At 60.8% G+C, this 13,611-nt stretch overlaps 1 protein-coding gene across 1 annotated transcript; it reads right to left on the bottom strand.

Annotated features, from left to right (window-relative positions):
* On the bottom strand, window positions 1-13,611 carry SFRP1 (secreted frizzled related protein 1; the record flags this gene model as incomplete). Its single annotated transcript, XM_019545898.1, has 3 exons — window positions 1-2,357; window positions 9,432-9,509; window positions 13,152-13,611. Coding segments are annotated over 3 exons (861 nt in total), but the record flags the coding sequence as incomplete, so codon positions are not given.

Below are 13,611 nucleotides of genomic sequence, written 5' to 3'. Positions count from 1 at the left end.
TCCCAGAACAGCAAAAGGGGGCAAGTGCCCCCGCCACGAGAGCTCCCGGGTAATGAACATGCTGCACAAGAGAGGGAACTGCAAACAGTGCAGTGTTTCCCAGGCACTGTCTTTCTAAACTTGCTCTATTAAACAGAGTGTAGGAAATGGATTAACCCCGTTAACCAGCAAGATCATGCTGCATGCAAGATACTAGTGAGCAAAGGCGTATCATCCTGCTCGGGACCATAGCCCCGCATGCCTCCGGACCCTGGTTTGAGAAGCACTCTCTGGAGATGAGCCTGCCTGCACAGGGCGACTAGGATTTTAAGCCTACGTGACCTGGATTTCTGTCTGGTTTCCTGCTGCCCACTGGGGATAGCAGAGCTGGATGCAAATACCAGCTGCTGCCCCACCCTGAGTAGAAGTCAGGGTGCAAAGCACTGTCCCTAACATGAAGCAGTGCTGAGAGGAGCCCACTAGCTGCCCACCAGCCCCTAAAACTGCATCTCTTGCAAATTCCCATCTGCTCAGTGACTCTTCTGTGATGCAAAACCACCGCTCCTTGTCCCTGCGCTCTGCCAGTGGCAAGCTTCCCCGCAGCGACCGGACCAGCTTTGCCCAGCTCAGCTGCTTTGCAGGCAGCTGGAGCGAAGCCTGCTGCATCTGCTGCCATCCGGCCACAGTCAATGCCAGGCCAAGGTTCCTCTAGCTCCAGGTGGCTGTTTCACGCCAGCTTCCTCAGCCACCTGTGGCACTCGAGCGCATGGGGTCCAACAGCAACTCGTACCGAAGCACGTGGCCTGGAACAGTTTGTTTTGCATCAGGGAAAAGAAGCCGGTCTCAGAAACCCCGCAGGGACTCTCCACAGTATGCCTGTCTTGACTGCATTGCTCTGTTACAATTAACACAGCATCCAAAGGCATTTCTCTGCATCATGGCCTGCAGAAAAAGCAGCTGCAAAACCCACAGGGGAAAAGAGTGGGGGGAAATCAGCAGCCCCCTGAGCTAAGAAAGGAATCAATGCACCAGGATGACAGGAGTAAGTGTAGACCTCGAAGCCAGGGATTTGCAAGTCCATGTTAGGCTGATTCAATAGGGTGATCTAGGCTAAAATAGGAATGACTGATATGGGATGGAGTTAGTACAGACTTAAGGGAGGGCAATACAATTCATGCCAGGCATTACAGCATTCTGGGAAACAGATCCTGCCCAACTAACATGATGTACGTGTGTGAGGCTGCTGGCTTGCTTGGTAGAGGTGATCGCTCTGATGCAATGCACGCTGCCCTCTGCAAGGCTTTGCGACCCAGACAACTCTGGCTAATGGACAGGGCTCAAAAGCACCTGCAAATAGGGCGTCAGCAAGAAGCGGACCTGCAGCAGGGCCAGCGGGAGCTGTTCCTGGTTTTAGGCCATTTAGGATTTTCCCTGGGCCCACGTAGGGCTCCTCCGCCCAGCAGATGGACAGACAAGCTCCAAAGGCCGCAGGTGGAGCCGCACAAGGGTCAAACGGAAACAAGGTACGGCTTTCCGAGCGAGGGAAATGAGGCATCGGACAATTTATCCAGAGCCGCGGCAGATTCTCCGTCGCTGGAGATCCTTACAGTGAGACTGGATGTTTTCCTAACAGCTACGGTCTAGCTCAGACAGGAGGGAATTCAGGGCAGCCCTCTGGCCTGTGTGGCACGGGATGTCAGACTGGCTGGTCTCACTGGTCCCTTCTGGTCTATCCTTCTAGTTTCACCTCCCCACTTTTCCTTTCCCTGCCAGGCTCCACGTCTGAACAGGCTTGCATCTCACAACAGCAACAGGGACCATCCCACACCGCAGGTGTCGACAGCGGGTGACCGTGCCGTACAGGGTGTCGCACTGTCGATGCCCGTGTCCAGGGGGGTACGGACGCTGGGGCAGACCTTGAAAGGAAGCTCTAACAAAGACAAAGAAACAAAACAGGGGTGGGGACAACATCCACTACTAGAGGGGGGGGATGTGTGAGCCCCGGGCCAGGGCTGTGCAAGGTCCACACCAGCAGGAGTCCCTCTGGCTGCCGCCTCATTTGAAGACCGACGGGAACGTGGGACAATCGGGGCTTTTCATCTTCTTCATGAACTGCTTGAACTCCTTGTTCTTCTTATCCCACTTGTAAATGGCTGTCAGCAGGTACTGGCTCTTCACCTGCCGGCCCATGATCAGGAAGTAGTGGTTGAGGTTGTCCAGCTGGTGGCATGGGCACCCGGCCCCATTCTTTAGGTAGAGGATGAGCTTCTTCAGGTTCTTTTTCCTGATGGGGCCCATTTTCAATGCCTTCCTCTTCTTCGGGATAATCTTCCTATCCCCGTTCTCCCTTTTTACCTCCTTTATCGTCATCTTCAGAGCTAGAAAACAACAGAGAAGGACACAGCTCCTGAGCAAGGCTGACTCAATCAAACCAACCCTGTGCGGGGGTAGAGGGATGCACCTTACAGACTAATTAAGCAGGAAATATGGAGAGCGCAGGCTGGCCTCACTTCATGAGGCTACCCTGGCTAAGCACTGCCTCTGCCTCTCATCCCTTACCTTATACACGGAGGGAAGCGCTTTGGGATGGATCCTGTTTGGCCAGCAGCCTGGGCCCCCCCAGGGACTAGGCATTACAAGTCAGAAATAATGACCAACAGCCCCTTGCGAAGAGGCTGTGGCGAGCCGCTGTGTGGGCCTGAAGCCAAAAGCCCCAGAGCCACAAACCACAGGGCTCCCCCGCAGAGCTCCCTGGCCCCGAGCATCCCACCACGCCAGCAAGCGGGCCCGGGTCCCCTGCTACAGGCCAAAGGACTGGCCAGGCCTTTCAGAGCAGCCCAGTCCCTCAACCCATGCTGGGTGCTTTTGATTTGAAAGAGGGACTTATTTAGCCGACACTGTGCACTCTCTGCTGGCAAACTGTTAGCTGAATAAACACCACTATTCCCTGCTCCACCGGCACCAAGCGAGATGCCTGCACGGGCCACTTAAAAGGTCGACTTCACCTCTCCAGCATACTGTTTAGCTGCCCCTGGCCCGCGGGTGCCTGCAAACCAGCTTCCAAGTGCTGCAAGTTTCTGCGCTGGAGCAACAAGGCCCCCTTGGAAACAGGCGTGTCTAATGGGGGGGGGGGGAAGGAGCCCCGCGCAGCGCTAACCAAGGTGCACGGCGCAGGCAGCCAGCTCGCACCTTCCCCTCGGAGGAGAGCTAATCCGATCCAACTTCAATAGAGACTGTTCCCCTCTCCGGGCTCCACGCTTTCCCGAGCAATTTGCAACCTGAGTCAAAATGAATGCTCCTCGCCACGGCCGGGGAGAGGAATGCAGCGTGCATGGGAACAGCCAGGGAAATGTGTTGTGCATTAAGAGAGCGCTCGGGTGCCATCTGGCTCCGCCACCTCCTTGGGGGAAGCGCACGTGGCCAAGAATGACTAACATCTTTCCATCATCTGGGGGTTTACGGCGGGGTCGCCGATAAGCAGTGCTCGGGGAGGGGGTTCCCCTCCCACTTTGCGCCTGAAAGGTCTCGCTGGTGGCAGCAGCCACACAAGGGCCCGTGGTGCTGGCGGGGGGGGACCCTGCAGTGGCTCTCTGTGGGAGGCTGCTGGGCTGGGCCCTGCTGCCAGGGCGCAGCGCACGTGGAGTCCTGGACGGCAGCTCCGTGCACCGTTCCAGACACACAGGGTGGAAGGAGATGGTGATGACAACCCTGAAAAGGCAGCAGGATCCATCTATTACCCCCATGCTCCCAGCCACTGCATTGGCAGCAGCGGTGATGGGATTGATCTGCTCATGCGCCAGGAGTGTCCACTGTGCCTGCCAGCCCCGCTGCATTATGCGGCTCCCAAGCAGGAAAGGAGGAGTGCACTAGAAACCAGAGGGGAACTTTCTTCCCATTTTGTTTTCTGAAATCAGGATGTGCAAGGGGCTAATGGGCTCGGCTGAGGTCGGTTTTCAACAGGTCCAGAAAGTAAAGGAACGGCTCCAGTGCCGCTCTAAGCCCCGAGGCATAGGTCAGGCTGCAGCTTCCCTTGCGCTGCCCCCAGCTTCTGTAGGGTCCGCGCAGCTACGCTGCAGGGCTGGGGAAGCTGCTTACACACCAGAGACAACGAATGGGGACAAACCTTTCTGGCAATGGCCCGTGCACAACGAGGCAGCTCAGCACAACCATGACAAACTTTCTGGAGGTAATGCGCAGGCAGAGGACTCCCCCGCGCACATACCACCACGGGCTGGCCGCTCTCTGCCCCGCAGCAGATTGCTCCCAAACCCAAGAAATGCATGGATAACCAACCGAGGTCTTCCCGGTGCCATCGCATGGGCTTGTTGCCATCACCTGCTCAGATAAAGCACAGAGCTGGGCTGTGCTGCTAGCAGCAAGGACGCCTGACTGGTCAGCCACTGCCACCACGACATCTGAGACCTGCAGCCCTGCTCCCTATGTTGGGCCGCAGACTTGGCAGATGTGCCGGGAGAGCGGCTTTCTTCAGCCCGGCCCGGGAGTCACAGTGAAGCCTCTGGGGTCCATGTACAGAAAGGCAGCTCCAACGACAGCTGCCCTCGTGAGACCTGTGCCGTGGAGCCCCCCCACAGCACATACCCGCACCAGCCCCAGCCCCAGCAAACACTTTTGCCCCAGCCTGGCCCGGGAGGGGAGGAGCAGGATCTAAATCAAAGGAGTTATCAGGACTGAGCGAGGCTTGGCTCCGGGCTCCGGGTGAGCTGCCAAAACAAACAGCTTCCTTCCCATGGACCCCAGCGCTGTGGCTCCCCCACCACTAGCCCAAATCCATCTCGGGCTGAGGGGGAGGTGGAGACGGCAGAGCTGGAGCGGACGCCAGGGCCCCAGGAAGCGCTCGCCAGAAATCGAGGCCGCGGTCTCCTGCAGGCTGGGAGCGCCAAAGCCCAGGGCAGTCTGCAGCACAGCCAACCCTGGACCCACCGCGGCCCCTTGGCTCCCGCGCCAACGGCCCAGGGGGCTGCTCCCACATGCTCCAAACCTGGGCAGGCCCAACAGACTCATAGGACAAAGGGCCACCCCCAGGAAAATGGAGACTCTCACCCTGGCATGCTTCCCCACCCAGACTGGCGGCCCCACAGCTCTGACCCCAGCTATCCTTCCTGCCTTGGCCTCCTGGCTGTCCTCTGGCTCCTTTGAAACACATGGTGCATGCTTGAGGGACATGCCACCAGCGCCGAGGCTGGGTGGTGATGCCGCCATGAAGAGGGTTTCCAGGGCCAGACTGTCCCTCTCCTGAGACGATGTGCAGCCCCCATGGACTGAAGCCAGGAACTTGGCCCTGACTGCTGAGGGCCCCTATCAGATCGTAGCCAGGCTCCACTGTCGCTGACGCGGGGAGAGCAGCGAGCACAGAAGACATCAACGCGTCTGCTCCAATTTCCGCTCACTTGAAACAGGAGATAGGGAAATGTTTGCTTGCTCAGGGTGAATCAGGTCTTGGCAGCCGTGGCTGCAGGAACGGCAGGGCCCCCACAAGTTGGTTGGGGTCCAGCACGCCAGGGGTTGCTCGGTGCTGGCCACAGTTCTTGTCAATGAGGGCTGTGGGCTCAGGCTGTCAAAGGAGAAAACCTGGCCTCCCTCTGGCCTGCTGCTCCCTTGGGCCAGAGACTCTGGGTCGCTGGGATGGGGCTCTGCCACAGGGATCGGCAGCATGAGAGAGATGGACGTGGTCCTAGCTCTGCTGCAGCCATTGCATGGGTGCAAGGGGCTTGGCCTGGAGCAAACCTGCCCAAGACACGGTCTCTGAGCTGGAGCATCAGCTCACGCCAGACTTTAGGGCAGTAGGGCACGTGCTGCTGCCCTCGGACCCTCCAGCACTGCCCACCGCAGCAGCCCCTGCTTTCCAGGGGGCACAGGGAGCCCTCCTGCTGTGAGGCTGCTGCCCAAAGCACATCGGCAGGGCCCCACTCCGGCCCCCTGGCTTGCAAGGGGTGGGGGCAGAGAGACAGAGGGAGCAGAAAAATGCTGCTGCTCCAGCCTCGAAAATCTCTTGGAACGAGGAAACCTGCCAGAAGACACATTAGGCTGTAAGAGAAGAAGGCTGCAGGCAAGGGGCTGTCAGTCAAGGGGAAAAATAAATAGCATGTATTGATCTGATGCCTGTCTCCATTGCAACAAGAGCCCCCCACCCCGTGTGCCCTGCACAAAGGGCAGGAAGGGTAAATAAAATCACCCAGAGCAGCCTCAGGCCCAGCCTGGCCCAAGGTGAGAGAGGAACCCGAGCTGCATGGCAGGGATGGGGCACAGAGGGGACCCCACCTCTCAGATTCCTGTGTCCCTGTCACATGGGAGTTGTGCAGGGGCTGCAGAGAGCCTGGGGGTCTGGCAGCCCCATCCAGCCCCAACCGCAGGACACTCTGCAGAAGGGGTGGGCGCCCTCCAGCACTGACCAGGCTCCAGCCACAGGCCTGGCGCTGGTACCACCGAGTCCTGCCAGCCCCGTTCGTGCTGTAACCCAATGCAGACATCCCTGCACGGGTCACTTTGAACCTAGCTGCTGCAGTGTAAAGGAACAGCAGCACCCGGCTCCCACAGACAGGAGCCAGGAACCTGCTGTCCACGCCAGGGGTCTTCCTACATGCCCGGTGCACCCTGGTCCCTGTCCCAGGGCACACGTGGCACATGGCACCCTTCCTTCCCTGCCCTAGCATCGCATTACTGCACGCCACCAACAGCTGCGCCCACCCTCCCCAGCTACGACTGCACCCCAGCCACCCGAACTCCTGCCGCGACTCTGCAAAGCATCGCCACGTCATAAGCACCTAAGGCAGTGTTATCATGAGAAGCAGTGGGGCAAGATGCTGGTGAGAACAGAGTGGGGCAAGAGACCTGCCGGCAGCCGCCCTGCTAGCGCGCTGGAGTCACAGCCCGTTGCATGCACCAGGACTGACAGGGGCCTGCAACATGCCAACTGCCCTGGCTGTTCCCTGGTGGGAGCTCAGGAGAAGCCTTCGTGTGAGCAGCTCGGCGACTGTTGCAATGCCCAACAGCCATCCTCCGTGGCCAATTGCCCTCCAGCGCTGCTTGCAGACTAAACACCCACCCCAGCGTGCTCGCGGCCTCCGAGGAGCCTTCCAAGAGCTGACGCCTTCCTAGTGGGCGCCTTCCTGTGAGGGGCTGGCATTGCACTGATCCTTCTCCTCCTGCTTCCACCCCTTTGAGCCCCGCAGGTAAGAGATGAGGTGTGCAGGAGTCTCTGGGAAGAAATGGGGCAGTGGGACCACATCCTCTCACTCTCCAGGACTGGGCTGTGCCCCGGTTGTTTCCCCTGTGAACGGGATGGTTTCTAGAGATGATACCGTGTCCGCACAGCTCATGTGCCTTCAGCTGTCTGTGCTGCAATACAGAGCTGGCTTAAACCCCTGCTGCATTTCCACCTCCTCTCAGCCTGGCCGCGGCCTACAGGTTTTCCTACAAGTGGCCTACATCTTCTGGCAAGGTCTCCCACTGATGGCACAACAGCACAGCCCCCAGTGCGCCTCCCCCAACTCTGTGGGGCCCCGCTTGTCCCTGCGGCGCAAGAAGGCATCTCGCTGCATCTGGCCTGCAGGGCACTCTGCATGCCCCTGCCAGGCCCCATTCCCTCCTCCCCGAGGCAAGGAGCCCCACAAGAAGGGGGCTGCAGCTGGGCACTGCATGCAGCAGACACCTGAGCATGCATGTCCAGAGCCAGGTAAGTCCCCGGTCTCCACCTCCCTCCTGGATGCTGTGGCTGCTCCAGGACCCAGCGGGAAGCCCACACGTTCCTGGGAGGCTGCTGCCCAGCTGTTCTTGTTGATGTTTTCCTGTCTGGGAACCAACTGGCCTCCAGCCTGGCAGGGCTGGCCAGGCGAGGCGGCAGGCAGGGCAGGTGGGGGACTGGCCGCACGCAGGGGAACGCACACCTCACTCAGCCTGCCTTTCGCAGCCTGCCAGGAGAGCTGCACGGGCTGGTGATGATTGTGGAGCCGCTGGGCGCTGTGTTCGATTTGGACAGCCTGAGATTTTTCCCTCTAGGGTTGCCAAAGCGCTGTCTACCTCCGACTGCGCTTGTAAGCCAGCCCGCATTCGGCACAGCTCCACCCAGTGCTTCAGGGTCACTGCTTCAAGCAGCTCCCTGGTCCCACCCCAGGCATCTGCACTCCGACCTGCCGAGGGACAGTGCCTCAAAGGCACCCTCAAGGCCCGTGCGCTCCTGGCCCTTGACCCTGGGCCGCTACTTGCTCAAGTGGCTGGGGGAGAAAGGCAGAGTGGCCTTCTGAGCCTAGCGATGCTCTCAGCAAGGCCACGTAGTGCCAGTGCACTCTTGGGCAGAGGGATGCTGACTGACACCATCCTCTCGGTATTTAACAAGGTCCTTGGAGGCCACTTCCTCGCTCATCGCAGACCAAAATCATGCCTACCTCTTCTGATGGGCTGGGCAGCAAGGGAGAGATAACATCCCTGGCTGAACAGTCCTGCCTTTGGGCGAGGGGCAGAGACTGGGGCACCCCAGGCTCTTGCCAACACACTGCCTGTCCCCAGCCACACGAGCAGGGCTTCAGGCTGCACAGCCCTGCCCACGGGGTCTGCCCTAGGGAAACTGAGGCAGCTGAGCTCAACCCCCTCCTCCTGCCTGCCTGCCTGCCCAGACAGGGCAACTGGTCCAGAAGCCAGCCCCAGCTGGGGTTGCAGCCCTCTGGGAGCACCCAGGCTGCGTTCAGCAACCAGCAGCAGTGAACACCGCACCAGGAGCCTTGGCTGGGCACAGCCGCAGCAGGTGCCGGGATCCAGAGCTCAGGTACCCTGCCCCGGGACGGAGCCACCTTCTTGGCCAGGCGTTGGTGCCCGAGTCACTGGGACCACCGGGATCCGCTGTCGTCCCACTCTCTCCCACTGACCTCCAGCAACACAACAGTGACATCTAGAGGCACACGTGTTCAGAGGCACACCAGCGACCTAGCTGCGTGGGGCAACACCCACTAGAGAGGCTTACTGCCTGCCCAGGGGTCTGGGGCCACCCCCACCCAGCCCCGCCACTGCACTGTCCCTCGTGCATGTCAATTGAGCTGTTCTGGTCTCGCAGCACCAAGCACCCGGTGTGGGTCTGGCCCCTATGCCCCCAACCAAGAGCAGACGCAACCCAGTGTGGTGCCATGCTGATCCAGAGCCAGTCACGTTCTGGGACCAGGGCCAAGGGCAAGGGCCCCGTGGAGCAGAAACACCTCTGTTTGTATGGCCTGAGATAGAAGTGAAAGGCAGAGACCAGACTGCTCCCACCAGCCCTGCAGACTGTGCTCAAGGGGGCTGGGGCAGGGAGCTGCTACCCACCCCTGAAAACTGCAGCCAGCCTCCCAAGTGCAGACAGGACAGAGCTGAGACATGGGCAAAGGGAGGAGGGCACTTGGGAACGGGGAGGCACTGGGGCCGATGATGCCTTCTCCTTCATGCAGATGTCACGCACGGCCTCTTACCGAATTCACTGGCGCAGAGGTGCTCTATGATGGCCTCCGACTTCATCTCATTGTCGCAGGGGGGGCACACGCCTGAGCCTACAGAGAGGAAGAGAGGACATCAGTGCTGGATTCTCATTGCTGATTGCAGACCCCTTGTGCTGGCCTCCAGCGAGGCACTCGCCACCCACCTCATGGGCTCCTGTGAGAGGCAGGTGGGGGCCTGGGGCACGTCCCTCCACTGCAGTGTGAGCATGCAGGTCTGCATGTCCCACAGGGTCTCTGCAGGTCTGCGAGTCTTTGCTCCTGCACAAGCCCTCGGGTGCTCCCTGCCCCAGGGTCACACTGGCAGCAGCAGCAGCTTGTGTGTATGCAGGATCACCCGCTTGGCCCCCAGCCCTGTCAAAAGCCTTGAGGCCTGCCTGGGGCCAGAGCACAACAGGGCAGAGCTGGCAGGCAGCAGCAGTTCTGGTGCCAGGCGCTCAGCTGAGGTGACCTGGGCACTGCACGGTCTGGCCTGCAGCCCACCAGGCTTCCCAGCCAGGGAGGAAGCAGCGTCCTGGCACAGGAGTGGCTCTTTCAGGCTCAGCATGGGCATGAGCAGTCTGTGCCATCATGATGCCCCGCGCTGCCGCAGGTGCTGCATGCAACAGGGACCTCCCACACATATGGGTGCCCAAAGGCTGATGCCCAACACTGAGACAGCCTGAGGGGGGCACCTGCTGGACATGAGTCTTGTTCCTGCTATTGTCACCTGCACCCTGTCTACCCAGGGGCACAGCACTCCCCCCCAACCTCTGCTACAGGGCTGAGGTACTAGTTAGCCCTGAAAAAGCCAACACTGCTATGTGTACTCCAGGGTCTTACTGTGCTGCAATCCCCTTGGAACCTGTGTAGCGAGAGCCAGGACACAGGCATTTGTGACATGCATGCCCTCATCAAGACTGAGCCCCTTTGTGCACACAAAGGGACAGCAGAAGGGAAACTGAGGCACGCCACAGGGGAGAGGGGAGGTCAGTGGCAAAACCCAGGTCACATCCCACCTGGGCCTGCACAGGGGCCAAGCTCCCGCCCAGGCAGCACTCCTGCCCGCTACTGCCCCGCCAAGCTTTCAGCCCGCACAGTGCTGGAGCAGGCTCGCAGAAGAAGGAATGTGTAATGCTATATTAATCTGCGAGTCCCTTGGTGCATCCTGGGGGCCTGCGGCCTGTGCTGGAGCAGAAAGGAATTCAGCAGGTCAGCGCGGGGAGCGAATTCCTCGGCAGAGGTGTTAATGGGGAAGGAGCTGGCAGACTCGCTTTTATTAAGACCCGGGAAGAAGGGAGTGAGGAAGGGGGCAGCACCGGCCCCTGGCCTGGTTTAAGCCCACAGGAAGCCAGCCCAGCCCAGCCCCAGCCCAACTATGCAAGGAGCTCTGGGTTAGGTCAGGTTCACGCAGGCTGAGCGGGTTGGGGAGAGGGCATGGAGCCTGCAGGCCTGTCGGCTCGCCCATGGGGAGGCCAGGGGTACAGAGGGGTACATCCGTGACACGACTCTGTGGCAGAGCGGAGGTGGAGGGTGCAAAGCCTGGGGAGCAGCCTGCCTGCCCTGGACACTGGCGAGAAGCAGCATGGGCCTTCCTCTGGGTCCCGGAGGTCCTCATTCTCCAGTGCAAGCCCAGACCTTCTCTGCACGCGTGCTACCAGGGCCTCCGAGCTGCTTCAGACTATGCCTGGTATATCAACATGGGCACTCGCGCTTCTGGTGGCTGCTGCTTCTTGCAAATGAGGCACCTCCAGCAACAAGTCCAGCACAGAGGTGCCACCTCCCTCTGCTTACCATGCAGAGGAGACCCCAGCCAGCATCGCGCTGCTGTGAGATCCGGGAGTCCCACTGCAGCCAATGCACCTGGAGTCAGCAGACTGCCCGCACCTGCTGCGGCCTGGCCCCTGGCAACTTGCAAAGTGCCTGCCCAGGGTCCTAGCTGCAAACTCCACAGGGGTCTTTCCCCCTCCCTGTGCCTCCTGGGCACCCGTGTGGCCAGCTCTGCTGCATGGTAGGACTGCTGGCAGCATGGACCGCAGGACTGCCTCAATGGGCACCCCAGCACCAGCCTCCCATGAGCTTACACTTCCACAAGATGCGTGCCCCCTTGCTTGCAAAGGAAAATACCATGACTGCCCTTGTCCCCAGGGCCACGCTCCCCTCAGGCAGGTGCCAGGTCCTGGTGCAGCTGTGGCCGTCGCAGCACAGCTCACGGAGCTCCAGGTTTGAATCGAGGCTCCAAAGAGGCCGCCAGATGTGCCCTAAGGCTGCCACAACAGCCTGAGCCTCCAGGGCTCAAAGGACAAGCCTTTCCCACAGCCTGAGTCAAATTTGCCAATGCTGGAGGCCTGAGCTGGCTTCACCGTGGTGACACTGCAGCCCCCGTGGGGGAAGCAGGGCTCCCCTTTCCCTGGGCGCTGCTGCAGGAGGGTCCTGGGCTTGGGGACACGAAGTGCAAGGTGGGTGTTTATGGGATGGTGGGGCAGGAGCTCCCTGCAGTGCGGGTGTGAACCCTGCAATGCCCTGTGCTGGCCAGCTGGTTGGGACCCATGCGGGGGATAGCTCCCTGTGTGGATGTGCCAGCGCCAATGCCCATCACCCCTCTGCCCCCACACCGGGGTCACAGCTTGTCCCACACCCACTTCTCCGGACTGTGCCAGCACCCCCGCACACTGCCTATGCCCCTGCCTCCTGCAGACACACTGCGGATGTCACGCCTCGCTCCCAAACCCTCGCAAGGAGCCGGGACACGCTGATGGGAGGATTCAGCACTGCACAATTTCTGCTGGGAAAAGCAGCGAAACTTTATCCAGCCCCTGGAGAGGAGAAAGCCAGGCGAGCCTGGGCCGGGGAGAGGGCAGGGGCCAGGGCCAGGGCTCGGGCTCCCAGCCCAGCGTAGAACATAAAGCGCTTTGTTTGCAAACAGTAACTGGGCTCGAGCACTCCTGCGAACACAGATTTCTCTCCCCACAAGCCCTGGATGCATAGGGTAAGAGGCACTGGGACCACTTAGCCCCGTGCTGTCCCCAGGCCGCAGAGCAGCCGTATGCCTGCGCCATCCGCAAAAATCAAGCTAGCCTGTCCCCTCCAAAAGGACAGGAGGGGTAGAGCGGCATCCCCTTCCCAGCCCTTTGTCTCCTCTCCGTGGCCCCCCTTGGCTGCAAGCTCCAAAGCCGTCTCAGGGACGGTGCAGCTCAGTGCCGTGCGTCTGCTTAGAAAGTTTTAGGTAAGGAGCTAAGTGTCAGCACAACTCCTGCCGTGCAGCACGCAGCAGCGCGTCCAGCCCAGCCCGACAACCGGCTTTGCCTGCACCTCACCCAGCCAACCCAGCCAGGAGCTGCTCTGCCTTTGAGAAACCTGCCTGCTCAAAGCCATTGTCCCTCTCCCCAGACCTCGGCAGCCCCTGGCATGGTTTTTCCGTGCCGAAACAAGCCCCGCGGGCACTGACCACAGCCCCCTGGGAAAGCCTGCGCCTGGCTGGTTGCTCCCTTTCCCCAGCTCCCCAGGCAGGCACGGAGGGTCTTGCTGCCCTGCTCTGGCGGTGACACTGTTTTGCGGACCTGTGAAATCGGGCTCCTTCAAGACAGACACCGCCTCCACCGCACGGGTTCAGGTCTGGGCATCGGGGCGCCCCGCGCTCAAGAACCGCAGAGCCCGAGGGTCCAGCCGGAGCCGGAGCGAGAAGCGTGCCAGCCCCTCGGGCACAGCAGGGCTCACCTTTGGGCCTGGCCACCTCGGTGGCGTTGGGGGTGGTCATGGCGATGCAGACGTCGTCCTGGGGGAACTGGTCGCACTTGAGCATGTCGGGCCAGTAGAAGCCGAAGAACTGCATGACGGGCTCGCAGGCGTCGCGCACGGCCTCGCAGAGCCAGCGGCAGGGGTAGACGGGCCGGTCCAGGCAGACGGGCGCGAAGAGGGCGCACAGGAAGACCTGGGTGCCCATGTGGCAGTTCTTGTTGAGCAGCGGCACCCAGCTGCTGGCCTGGTGCTTGACCTCGGCCATGGTCTCGTGGTCCAGCAGGTTGGGCAGCACCATCTTGTCGTAGCCCACGCTGTGGCAGAGGCGCAGGTCGGCGGGGATGGGCACGCACTGGTGCGGCTTGGGGTAGAAGCGCCCGCTCTGGTAGGCGCCCAGGTCGGACTGGTAGCTCACGTAGTCGTACTCGCTGCCCGCCGC

This window comes from Crocodylus porosus, unplaced genomic scaffold, assembly GCF_001723895.1.
Source record: "Crocodylus porosus isolate Cpor-Errol unplaced genomic scaffold, CroPor_comp1, whole genome shotgun sequence".
Taxonomy (NCBI): Eukaryota; Metazoa; Chordata; order Crocodylia; family Crocodylidae; genus Crocodylus; species Crocodylus porosus.
This window is presented reverse-complemented; position numbering and strand designations above follow the sequence as displayed.